This window comes from Perissodus microlepis, chromosome 18 (assembly GCF_051167445.1).
Source record: "Perissodus microlepis isolate ML-2025 ecotype Zambia chromosome 18, ASM5116744v1, whole genome shotgun sequence".
NCBI lineage: Eukaryota > Metazoa > Chordata > Actinopteri > Cichliformes > Cichlidae > Perissodus > Perissodus microlepis.
In genome coordinates, this window is record NC_140478.1 from 24,519,550 (window position 1) to 24,533,095 (window position 13,546).

Consider the following 13,546-nt stretch of genomic DNA (forward strand, 5'->3'; position numbering starts at 1 on the left):
GTACTGCGAGACCTCGTTGGTGTCATAAGCCACTGTTCAATGACGATCCACATCAGTGGACACAGATGGCCTGTTTTACTCCTCTTTCAAACCATGTCTTCTCAGTCTAAAGTTTGAACTCTGGCATCCTCCAAAGAGTGGCCTTTATTCTTTAGATGCAGATGTGTAGCTCAGTCTTGTCCTGTCGAGGTGGCTCTTCTACGCTGTGCCATGCATTTATGGAATAGCTGTTTGTTTTCTCCAGTGAGAACACTATACTTAGCTTGTGTTTGGGAGTTTTGTCTTTGGGATGAACCAGCTTTTGTCAAGTGTGTCGCTGGGTCTGAAGTGTTCTGGGATGTCAAGCTTGTTGGCTAAAATTCTCCAGAGTTTCTTTGACAACAAGCGGGGTTCACCCCCTTTTACTTTTACAGCTGAAGAAGACTCTTGGATGATTGATAGATCAAATATAGTTCAGTTGCCTCTTTGTTTTCAAGCTCTCTAGACTACTGGATGACTGAGAACCTGTACAGACATCAGCTTAGTTTGTAATCCTTTGACAGTGTTTGAGATCTTTGATGACACTTCAGTATTTCATTATTGGAAAGAGTAAAATTTGAAGAGAAATTGAATTTTTACTTCTTTATTACATTGATTAATATACAGATGTTAATCTGGTCTATAGAGTAAACAGAGAAGCATGACTGCAGCATACAGTATGAGTGTGACTGTAAAGGAATGGCAGTGTTATGTATATATTTGGTCAGACATGAGTAATTAATTCTAACAGTATGCACATTTTAGTCATGTCATACATTTTGTTTAGAAAAACATACAAAAGGCACTTGTGTCACCATCTCAACACACAAAAGGGGGTCCAAACAACGCGCACTGAGAAATCCAGTCTGCATTGTATGAAGGTTGTTTTCAATCATAACTCTTCCAGCTGATATAACTTTGTTTATATCTGGTACTAAGAAGCTCTTAAGTTCATTTCAGTTTTCATCTTAAGCCAATTACTGAGTGGTACATTTTAGTGGAAGATTGTAGTCCCATGCCGCACATTTGCTCCAAATTAACCTCTGAGCTAAAAAACTGCGTCATATACCTAAAGGTATGCACCGTATCTTTTTCAGATAAGCAAGGCCACACAGACTAGAAGATTTCTGAATGAAGGCTGGTATATTTTCCCATATATAGGGCGGTAAATATCATTATATTTATGGCATTACAAAGTCAAAATTTGATTCTATTATCCCATCATACCTGTTGATAAAAACTGTACACGTTATAATGTAAATAAGTAACTCAAGTACAAATGTAAACTACAAATGTAAGCTATGACAATGCAAAACTAATTGGTCAGTATTGTAATTAATTTTCATGTTCCTTCAAATAATTTCTACTGTATGCTGAAGTTAAGGAGAACTGCAATAGTTAACATTTTTACTATTAAAGCAACTCCCAGCTGATACTGTGTAAATATGCAAAGTGCTGCTATGAGCATGATGAACGGTTTAAACGGTTAGGGCTGCGCTCCCACAGTTCCTTCAGAGTTTGGTTAGTATATGCAATATAACAGCTGCACACATGTTTAAAGTCAAATACATGCAGTTGTTGTCTCTTATCAACAATACAAAAGTGACCCCTTTTACAGGTAAAATGCATGAAAAAACAAAAACACGATTGGCAGCTGTATACAGTCGTTCCCTGCAATGAAATCTCAATACACTTCAGCATGTAGAAAACATCTTTAACAAATCACTATGTAAACAGTTCTAGCATTGGTCACAGTGTTTCAGCCGGGGGTGTCATGCTGTAATTATGATTCAAGCTGTTCCCACTGCAGCACTACAGTTAAAACCTTTCTAAAGCAAATGTGCGTGAAAAACACGTGAGGAATGTAAACCTGTCGCATTTGAGCTACAGAGATAAATGCTCGTCTGAGTTTGTTCTTAACAACCTCTTACTTAAATGTGGCACATGTGCACAAATGCTTCATGGGTGGAGGAGTTAGACTTGCTAAAAATTTATATTAAGAATTTCAATGTGTTTAAGAGCCACAGTGCTATGATAGTCTACAGAGAAGGAGAGTGATGAAAACAACTATTAAATTCCTGTCTTTATAAAACACGTCAGCTCCGCTTGTTTTTAATTTGTGCTCAATTTTAAAGTCAGAGTATAAAATGAGTTGAAATTTAGAATGAGCTTCTGTATGTATCACACCACACAGTAGTTCAGCCAGAACACCACCTGAGGGGGACACACTGAAGGCTTTCTGCTTCATGACTTCAGCAGATCTGAAACTGCTAGGAATAAATTAAATAAACATGCATGTTAAAACTGGTGGATTGACGCATATAATACTGCTGGCAGGTTTTTCTGTTTCATGTTGCAATCAACCACACGTGCAGGCCAACTTCAGTCTGCTCACTGTGCTGTCACTAGGGTAAGACGCCGTGTGGATTGCTGTGCTGGTGGGGTCCTTAGTGCGGAAGGAAGTAATCTTATCAGCCGCTGCTGGTACTAGCAGCACCTCCTGGTGGATGGAGCAGGCTGTCGTGTGAGTTTAAAGGAATCATTGCTGTCCACCTCAGAATTTTCCAGGGGTGGGATTTGTTTACCTAAAAATACAGACATTTAAAGAGATTCCACATCAGATTTAGTAATCTTAAGCATACAAAGAGTTTTATAAATTTAGCTGAGTTGTATTTGGCATTGCTTCACTACTACTAAAATTAAGGCAGAGCAGTTTTTTTGATGACCACATGAAAGAAAGGAGATGGCTTAGCTTAGGATATACAGCGTTGAACCAAAACATCCCAGCATCATTTAGCCGGAATAAAAATAAAACTTTCACTGTGTTATATTTGATTTAAAATGTATCCCCCACATTATGGCAGAACCTTAATGCAATTAAAACAGAAAATGTGCATTACAAACTGCATGTTTCATATCATCATTTGGAGTCATGCTGTGTTGCAGGCTCCAGGGAAATGTAGAGTCCAGGTTTTATTTGGAACTGAATATTTAAAGTCAGAGCTTTTTTCTGCTTCCATTCTGAGCACAAACAAAAGATACATTTAAAAAAAAATCTGTCTCTTGTCACATTTATCCACTTTGTTAACTGACCATCCACTTCAGGGTCTATTCTAGCTGTCATACTGCAAGTTGCCAGGTACATCCTCAATCACAGGGCTTGTAGCCAATCTAGATTCGTTAGTTGACCTAACAAATCCGTTTTTGGACTATGAGAGGAAGCTGGAGTTCCCTAGGGTATTAACATAGACTAGTGTTTAACATGACCAACAGTTACTTTCACTGAAATGCAGACAAGAGAGAAGATTTTAGAGCTGATCTGCTATAAAAGTGTAGTTACTTTTCTGGGGAGGTGCAGCAGGCTGCTTAGGCCACTCTAAATCAAGCACAAGACAGGACACACTAGTACTTCTGATGGAGAAAACCTACTGATTTTCTGAAAGAGCTCCTCAACATTGACAGCATTTCGGGCACTCGTCTCAATGAAAATAGCCGCAATTGATTCAGCAAACTCCTTAGCTTCCTTCATAGGAACTTCCCTGTAAAAAAGATGAACAGTTCAGATGGAAAATCTGCATTTTAATCAGTCACTTTCACCAGTTGAGTTTCTAACTGGATGTAGACATGTTTTTTTTTCAGGCCTGACACTTCTTCTCACCTCTGATTGTGCAGTTTCCTCCATTTTTTTAAGGACAAACTGCACACCGTGCCAAAATATATCGGGGTTTCAGCTTATAACACTTTGGGAATCAGTTTGTTGGGGTAGAAATGCCATTTTATGCCTGTCAAATGGTGTTATCTTTGCAATCTCTCATGAATTCAACTAAAAATGTTAACAAAAGATGTGTATTTGTGACAGGCTGCCAGTAACAAAATGTCTACAGATACAACTGAAAATTGTTTATTTGCTAAGTTGTCTGTAATGTGAAGGCAACACTTAAAAAAGGACTTTTTAAACTTGACTGTTTCATAGGTCAGTGGCTCAACAAACAAAGTCAGTCCACTGAAAATAGTCAGGTACAAGAACATACAAAATGTACAGAAATAAGGTGGCGACTCCACACCTTTGCACAGTATTGTGTGACTTTACTGCACATATATTGTTGAAGGAAGGGATACAATAAAAGAAGACTTATAATTGGGACCAGAGTGAATAATAACACAACTTCTTCATCACTAAACATAAAGAGAAAGGTCATGTTGCTGCTTTGGTACAAATAAGTCCTTTGAAGTGATGCCACAGACCTCCAATAACAGGGGTGTCAAAATTATTTTAGTTCATAGGCCACATATATATTTTAGTTTGGTCTCAAGTCTGTCAGGTAATAAAACAAAAATAGAAGTACTTTCTGAAAACGACCACAATTAACAAGCTATTCATTGACAGAACATGTGACGAAGAGCCTCAGAGATCAGTCTGCTGTCAGTACAAAGAACCCCAGTGGTTGTAAATTCAAGAAATGCACAGGTCCTTGGCTTAACCACCTTACTTCAGTGTGGTATGACAGGACGTGGCTAGACGATGACGATGATTCAGATCTCTGCCCGGATTAAATTAACAGTTGTCCTGTTTCACTCTTAATGACTTGCAACACAATGCTTTGTACTTCTTGTCTGCAGTTTGCTCACTGTGAAACTCCCTCAACTTTGGACCCCTTTTGAGGTAAATTATTCCCATTTTCACATTTGTTTGTTAACTCAGTCTAACAGTGTCTGTAGAAACTTTTTTTTAACATATTTGTAACAAAAGAGATGAAAAATTGCGGCTTCAAAGAGACAAATTCAACAAACTCTGGTCCAGATGGACCCAGCACATTAAAGAGCTGAGAAGCGATTTTATTTAAGTGACTCTCCTTACCTAGGTAAGCAACTATAAGGTGGACATCACACCAAGATTGGATCAACTGCCTCCAGTTAGAGAAATAAACTGGGAACTATTACTTACATCTTACTACAGTTTTGAGAAATTGAAATTCTGTTGGATATGTTGACCAACAATGTATATGGCTATCTGATCTTTGTCCCCATGTATGTTGTAAAGTTCCTTCTGTACAAGATCACCAATAAAAACTACAAATATAAAAAAAAAAAGAGAGATGAAAAAAAGAAGCCCACCTGATGTCTCCTAAATCATTCTTATTCCCTGCTATAGCTACTACAATGTCTTCTGGACCGTGTTCCTTCAGCTCCTTCACCCATTTCTTCAGCGTCTGGAACGAATCCTGGACAACAAGAAGACATTGGGGTCAATCCTGGGATAGATTGTTTATGAGAATATGCCCAGCAGTTTTTTTCCGTCTCCTGTCATATATTCATTGCTTTTTTTTTTCCCAGACGAGTTTCCATTAACAAACCAGGAAAGAATGACATTTGTAGGTCATGAAACACAGCATCCCACAGTGATGGAAAAGTAGCAAAAATTCTTCACTTACAAATGTTCAGGACAGCTGTTACTGATGTTTTTCATTTTTTCCAGGGAGCTAACAGCCATGACACTTTAACCAGTTTAGCAATAGTAAACTTGCTGTTACACTTACCAGTTTAGTAATGTCATAGACAATGACAGCAGCAGCCGATCCTCTGTAGTACATAGGAGCTAACGAGTGAAACTAAAAAAAGACGACACATTTATATCAGTTAGCATAATTGATTTAATTTTTTGGTATATCACACATAAATATGATCCAAAGTGCTCAGTCTATGATTAATAAGGGGGAAAAAAAGCTTATAAAAGCCTGGCAGAGTACTATGCCCATACATTCTTACATGATGAGTTTATGGAAACAGTTACTTCCTCAAGTCCCCAGGCCTTTCTAACTTTTAGCGGTTACCTTCACTTTGACTTGACAAACTGTGGTAGCTTGTAAAGAAATGCTGAATGTAAAAATCACCTCACTAAATGTTAGCCTACTGCAGATAAACGATGAGTGAACGCGTCGGCTAATAATGTACCAACACGTGCCAAACTTTGAGATCATTTATAAACAGTGAATCCAAAAGCGAATGTCAATTTAAGAATAAATATCACACTCAGGTTATATTCTTTTACATTTCCTATATCAATGTATGGCATCTGTATCAAAATTATTTCTATTTTGTACTGAAGTTACTGTTGGTTTCTCTTATCAGTCAAAACCGGCACCATTCCCTTAAGCTTGCGCAGCTTTTCTTCTCCTCTGCACCGACACATTGCTCAGCAACTATTATCAGTACAACTATATATCCATTGCCAATGATAAGAGAAGATACAATTCATCTCAAAGTTGCAGCAGTTTAGTTAACTCAACAATCATAAAAAAAAAAGTCAATCAGTAGAATGGTAAATGGCCTGTATTTGTATAGAGCTTTACTAGTCCCTAAGGATCCCAAAGCACTTTACACATCCAGTCATCCACCCATTCACACACAGGTGATTGTAAGCTACATTGTAGCCACAGCCACCCTGGGGCGTACTGACAGAGGCGAGGCTGTCGGACACTGGCGCCACCGGGCCCTCTGACCACCACCAGTAGGCAACGGGTGAAGTGTCTTGCCCAAGGACACAATGACCGAGACTATCCAAGCCGGGGCTCGAACCGGCAATCTTCCGATTACAAGGCAAACTCCCAACTCTTGAGCCACGATCGCTTGTATGTATTTTAATAAAGTAGACAATGTGTGGCCAATTAAATAAGAAATCAAATGAGTGCATCATTTCCGTTTTAAAAAATTCATTACATTTATGGCTTGCAGAAGTTTATTTTATAAAACCCTTTTCAGTTTAAAAACATTATCAGTGCCTTCAAATAACATATTCCAGTGGTTCTCAAACTGTGGTCATCAATTAAAGATCAGATATCCCACCTGCTGTGAATGTTTTAATGCAGTACATTTGTTATTATTATCACTTGTCACATCCTGTTTATGACAGTTAAATAACATTCATATAAGAAATAAAATTGTCTCATGTAAACTATATGGTGTTAAATAGGCGTATACTATTGTACTTTAATGTTGGTCATAAGGGTGGTATTCTAAGAGCCATATATTTTATGAGGTGGTACTCGTTTTGAAAAGTTCAAGAAACACTGACATGTTCAGTTATATTTGGTATCTAAAACCCCAAAAATGTCAGGTAAGGGAAGTGTGTGTTTAAACAAGCAGATGGTGTTTGAATGATAATGTAGATTAAAATATTATGGCATGTTTTTAAAATTATATTAATTACTCAGACGTCACAGGTTTAATCAGCAAGCCCACAGTCATGATGATAACACTACACTACAGTGACATCAATATTTCAAGAGTGTCCACAGTTGTATTGTTCACAGATGTTTACCATCAGCACCACTGATCACACAAGATCAGTCGGTCAAATGTAATAATAGAACCCTCACAGGAGAAGTCCCAGCATACTTTTTTCACACATAAGCAGGAAATGCTTGCATTAGTTTTTTCCATGCAGTAAGCAGGTTTGGCAAGCTTCAGCTATACCCCACCTCCCCCTCTTAGCCATCAAATTAATCACCGTGATGTCTCATGACCTTCGAACTCTTGTGTCAAGCATCCTGTTTCATAACCTATAAATATCTACCTATCACGAGTACCAGCTTTCTGATGCAAAGTTTAATGGAAAATCAACATCACATGTGTTAACTTAAAGCTAACAGCGAGTCCATGCGGAGTTTCTGTTGCGTATACTTACCCGTTCCTGCCCAGCTGTATCCCAGATTAGAAATTTGTGTAGCTCATTTCCACATGGCACTGTCTTGGTCAGGAATGACGCTCTGTGGATGATTTAAAGCATTTCACAACAGCTATTTTTAAGGTCACTCTTTAAAAACAAAGGGAAAAAATTTGTGCATGTCAGCAGGAAAGTAAGAACACTGAAAACAAGTACGTTTGGGACAGCATGTTTGTTGCTATAGAGGCATGTAAAACTTCCTTCAAACAAAAAAAGGCAAAACATAGTCATAACGGTGGGTTTAAAGACTGGTATAGATGGCAAAAGCTGAAGTTACAGGTAATGATCAGTTTATTTCAGTGTTTACTGCACCAAGTACTAAAAAAAACTATATTTTTTAAAAAATTCTACAATCTTTTTGCCTAAAAGTGTTACTCCAAAGTGAGTTTTTTTTTTAAAAAAAATCAGATGCAATGACACAGTAAAATCAAGGTTTTTTCACAGGCTTACAGAAGTTGGAAGGTGAATTTGCAATTATTCATTTGAACCCATTTTCCCATAAGTTACATTTTTTACACTGTTTTCAACCATTACTCGTACCCTATTTGTGCAATAAAGCTTGCAAACACTTAACTAAAATTTGTACTTAAAAAATGTCATTAAATCACATATTTGTAATAAAATGAAAACGCCTTATGAGAATTATTGGAGTTGTGGAGCTGAAGCAAGATGACTCCCGGGTGGGTTTGTCTTTATTTCAGTTGCTAAAGTTTGTTTAGAATAAGCTATGTGTTACCTGCTGAGGTTTCCCTTACAGGAAGGAGACCTTTTGGCTGAGCTGTACATGTTCTACATTGTCTAGGAGGTTATGACTATCACCAATCCGCCCAATTTTAGTGTGGACTAAAGAAATATTAAATAGTAATAAAAGTCTGTTAAGTTTTAACAGTCTGACAATGGTGGCTTGTGCAATTCCTTTAAAATATATCTATTCAGTTAAGATAAAAGACCCAAATGAAATAAGGTACATTCAGTTTTATCTCTTGAGTAATCAGTTCTTCTATAATTAGGTTTAACTTCTGTAGCTTATAGACAGTTCATAGGATTATCAATCTACCCATTAGTACAAATGATGTGGATTGAGATCACTAAAAAACACAAGCTTAACTTGAGCTTGCGCATAGTTTCATTCAGCCAAATTACTGATTAACTGGCTGAATCTCCCTGTACATTTCTGTACATCTTTACTTCAGCTTTGTGTCCAAACACGATTGATTAGTTTCCTTCTGCTTAAGCCTTCTGCTGATTAACACTCACCCTATGGTTGGACTTATGTTGTGATCGAAATGATCCTGGACAAATCGGCAAACAATGCTGGATTTCCCAACTCCAGTGTCCTGCAAACATCAATCAGTCACAGGACATGCACACAAAGAGTGAGCGGTCACTATTGAACCTACTGGATTATACAACCATAGCAAATACAAGAGTATGCAACAGCAGTATTTAAGTCATTAAAATGATAACGTGAAATTATCCAGTAACACACGGTGTATGACTCTGTGTAACACGTACTTTCACTTTAGATTTCTTAAATATATTTTGATGGTAAAACTTTTGTACTATAATCACTTTTACTTATATAAAGGGTCTTCACAATGAATACTTCACCTGCATTCTTACTAACGGCCAGCAGGGGGCAACTCTTGTGGTTGCAAAAGGTTCCAGCTGTAATCAGCATCTTCCATGCTAACTCCAGGTGAGCGCAACAATCTGCTAGCCACCAAAGCAATCACAAAGAGGCTTTTGTGCACAGCATCCTCTTTGCGACTGATTTCACCTACTGTAGCAACAGCCAAGCGACCTCTGGGAACTACTCACCAACCACTCTGGGAATACACATTTTCCCTTGCAAACAGTGGCTATATCATGTCCAAAATCATCCGAGATAATACTGGTATACATTTTTTTACTGATATCACAGACTCACTTCCTACTTACAGACTCCATTTAGTAAGTTGACTTTCCTGAATATATTAATTGCCCAACACAATCACAAAGTGTTAGCCAAATGAGCATGTGGTTCACAGAGAGAGCCATCTCTTATTAGTGTTGTGCAATGCTGCAGATTTTAAGTAAATACAGGGCCAGTATCGCTGTTACCAATACTGATACTTTTAACTTAAAACATCAACTTCTGTAGAGAAGAGTGGTGTGTCATGACTTATGAGATGAATCACCATCAATTTGCAAATTCTGAATACATTTTATTGACCACAGTAATTGGATAACACAATAAAACACACCTTTCAGCTTTTTGTGTATCTTGAAACTGTGTTTTTTGGAGACCTGGAACGTAATGCCTTTTTTCCCCACTAGCACCTACTGGGCTCAGCATGGCTCAACTCAATTCGGTTTTTAGGTGGTACTCAGTTGTAATCGAAAACAACTGAAAATTAGTAGAGTTGAGTCAAATTGGTACTAGTGGAAAAAAGGCACAAGTGTGCCTGTCTCAAAAAGACTTCTGTTGTTTAAATGGGTTATAGGGTAAAAATAAAATAGACATTAAAGTCTGTTTTATCCTTTCCCCAAAAAGTCATTTAATACAGTTCAATGGACTACATACTGAATTTAGATCATAGAAACTAAGTATCAATTCTATCGCACTAGTATCGATACCAAAACCAGTGCTGGTATCGATACTACCGATATCTGGATAGACCCCCCCCCTTCAATTGTCACCTCTGGTTCCAAAAGACCCACATGTCAACAGTAATAATGCTCAACTCACTGTATCTACATTAATCTTTGAGTCTGTCTATAATTTAAACTCTCATGCAGTCCCACTGTTCATGTAACACATCTGATGAAGAAAATGTGGCACCCCATTTTTTTAATCGTATAAACACCCCTGTACGGTTTTATGTGACTTTGAATGTGCAAAAATCTGCTCCTCCCGCTTGTTATAAGCATGCAGAGGTGTAACAAAAGATGCGTAAGATCAGCGTATGGTTGGGCTGACTCAAAAAAATATTTTAGTGAGGATGTCAGGGCCCTGAGGAGGTATGCGGGGGCCTAAAAACCTTATGAGGCTCTGAAAAGTTCCCAGCTCCCGACTTCAACATCATCGATAAAGCGGCAGTTTGCGGTCCAAAGCGCTCTCGCCGTCCCTGTCACCGTTTATAAAGACAGACTGACGTGTTTCGCTAACGCAGCAAGAAATCTAACGGCTCGAGGGCTCCGATGATGACGTAATGGCCGATAAACTGTCAGAGCCGTTATAAAGTAAAGATTTATACTACACAGCAGAGCTTAATCTGTTAAGAACTACAAAATACATGCGAGAGGACATACTCAAAATGACTGCCGACCGATGAGGCTGGTTTTAAGCCAACTACTAGCTACCAATATTAGTTAAATTCCCAACTTATTTCACGAAGACGACAAAGAGTTCTTTTAAATAAAATACCGGAACTGACAAAGTACCGACTCTACCATTAAGTTGTAAACGAGCAGCAACATCAACATGTTGTCGGCTTTTGCAGTTTCGCAGCAGACTAAAGGAATTTGCCCCCAAAACGGATCAACAAAAACATCAACCACTTACCCCTAAAAGGCAAACCTTGAGCTCCCTTATAGCCATGGTAAGTTTTGGAAAGTTTTTAAATCATCATTTGTCAGTGTACACTCAATGTATTTGTTTCTTCATGCTTGAAACTCTATTATTTTCCCCTCTTCTTGGATAAAATAGAAACCCAGCCCCTGATACAGACAGACATCTCCACTAAGCGGCTGACAAGGCGCATAAAATAAATTTTACAACATCCGGGAGTGACTTTCAAAATAAAGGTATCTTCCAGCCGTTTTGGCACAAATTATGCGAAAAGGCTCCAACAAACAACTTCGTTTGCAATTTTATCTCTGCCTGTCAGTTACATGTTTATATTTTGAAATAAGAGATGAAAGATTTTTGACATATTTTTACCCTAAAAAACAGTGTTCTTTAGTTAAGAATAGATAAAAGTGCATACAGTGGTCTTCAGTTCAATGAAAGTATAACAGGACCGTAAAATGTCGTATCTGCTCTTAACATATGACTGTGACAATGATGTTTTTATTTCAAAAATAAAAGCCTAAAGTAGGACCATCACACAGCCGGCTGTGACCTGGCAGCCAAAAATGAGTGGGCTCCAGCCCAGTAATGGCTACCAGGTTTGGGTGGGTTTTTTGTAAGTGGACTTGGGCCAGTTTGGACTGAGAATTGGCAGAATAAATGCACGCACACTGCATTAGGACTGAAAAACCGACCAAGGTTGGTAGTCTGACTTTTGACAAGATAAAGACTTCGTTCACTTTCAGCACCCAAACTACTACCATATATGGGCCAAGGCATTTCTTATAAATCAACTTGATTTTGGCCATTAAGGTGCCAAGCCGTTTTGTATACCTGGCCAATCTGTTAACATACTTTACAACATCACGAAACAAAGAAAGATGGGGAGAGCACCGAGGAAAACTGACAGTAACCACAGAGTCACAAGCTATGCAGGTTTCTGTGGTACATGATAGAAATGACCACAAATAAAAGAAAATACAACCATCAAGACTGAATAAGCTACTTATAAGGCAATTCTCAGTCATATACTTGTGATTTTATTATTTTTCATAGAAGAGCGAGGAATGACTGTGACACAGTAATTGTAAATGTTGCAAGAAATCTATGGTTAAAAAAATAAAAAGAACACCAGGTAAGATAACAGTTAACCCATGAAGACCATTGACCATATCTGGCATTTAGGTAGAATACTGTAGGCTTCCTTCACATGGTGAATACCAAACCTGTACCATGCAAACTGGGGCTACAATTTACATGTGCTCACCAGTAATTGATGATTAATGCAAAAACATTCTGGTAGGTTTTGATTTCTGCTGCAACATATGGATGGCAGGGTCAGTATCTGCTGTAAACAGCATGAAAGCATGGATCCATCCCACCTTCTATCAACAATTTAAGCTGCTGCTGCTGCTGGTGTAATAATGAGGGGAATATTTTCTTGGCACACGCTGGGTGAAGAGAGCATCTTTGTAACCACAACCTAACTGAATATTGTTGCTGACATGTTCATATCCTTATAGACATCCTTTTTTATCCCTTTTTTGTTAACGGTACTCAAATGTCTCCAAATATCTTCACCAGATCTCTATTCCATAGAGCACCTTTCAGATATGGTGGAACAGGAGACTCAACCAACCACTCAACAGTAATTGTGTGATGCTGTCATTATCTTTATGGTTAAATTTTTCCAGCACCTTGTTCAATCTGTGCCATGAAGACATAAGAACCTTGTAATAACAAGTTGTACCTAATAAAATGCCCAGTGAAGGTATGTATAGCTCTATGGTTAATATTAATTGTATATCTATAGAGCCAACATTTCCTGAAATGCAGTAGACTATGTAAATCTACTCTTTTAAATTACAACCATTGCTTCCCTCCAAGAGAAAATGGTCATCATGTTATGTGAATTCAAGTCAAGCTTTAATTTTGAAAAGACACTTGCTAACATCCGTTGTTGTCTTAGTTATTTTAGTCCTACTTGACAAGCCTAGTTTCCAAATCGGAAACCAGTTAAAACCCTGACCAAAAAAAAAAAAAAAAAAAAAAAAGCTGGGTGGTTCCACTATCTCTTGAGTAATTTGTTTTCAGAGTCAAAGTCCAGCTTTCTATTCTCTCAGAGATGCTCAGGTTTGTATTTAGGCAGATACTGTGTAATGGAAAATGAGAAGTACTAAATATGGAATACATGTCCAGCCAGACATAGTTGAGTGAAAAGGTAAACTTGAGGAAAAGAGACAGTGAGATAA

General features: G+C 38.0%; 1 protein-coding gene across 1 annotated transcript; it reads right to left on the reverse strand.

Moving 5' to 3' along the window:
* Positions 1 to 606: 606 nt before the first annotated feature.
* rab31 (RAB31, member RAS oncogene family) lies at positions 607 to 11,488 on the reverse strand. Its single transcript, XM_084911784.1, has 7 exons — positions 11,289 to 11,488; positions 8,999 to 9,078; positions 7,703 to 7,784; positions 5,556 to 5,627; positions 5,134 to 5,240; positions 3,448 to 3,557; positions 607 to 2,603 (listed from the first exon to the last, which is right to left on the reverse strand). The coding sequence occupies exons 1-7, from the start codon at positions 11,322 to 11,324 to the stop codon at positions 2,506 to 2,508; spliced, it is 585 nt and encodes a 194-aa protein (XP_084767910.1). The 5' UTR covers positions 11,325 to 11,488; the 3' UTR covers positions 607 to 2,505.
* Positions 11,489 to 13,546: the final 2,058 nt, after the last annotated feature.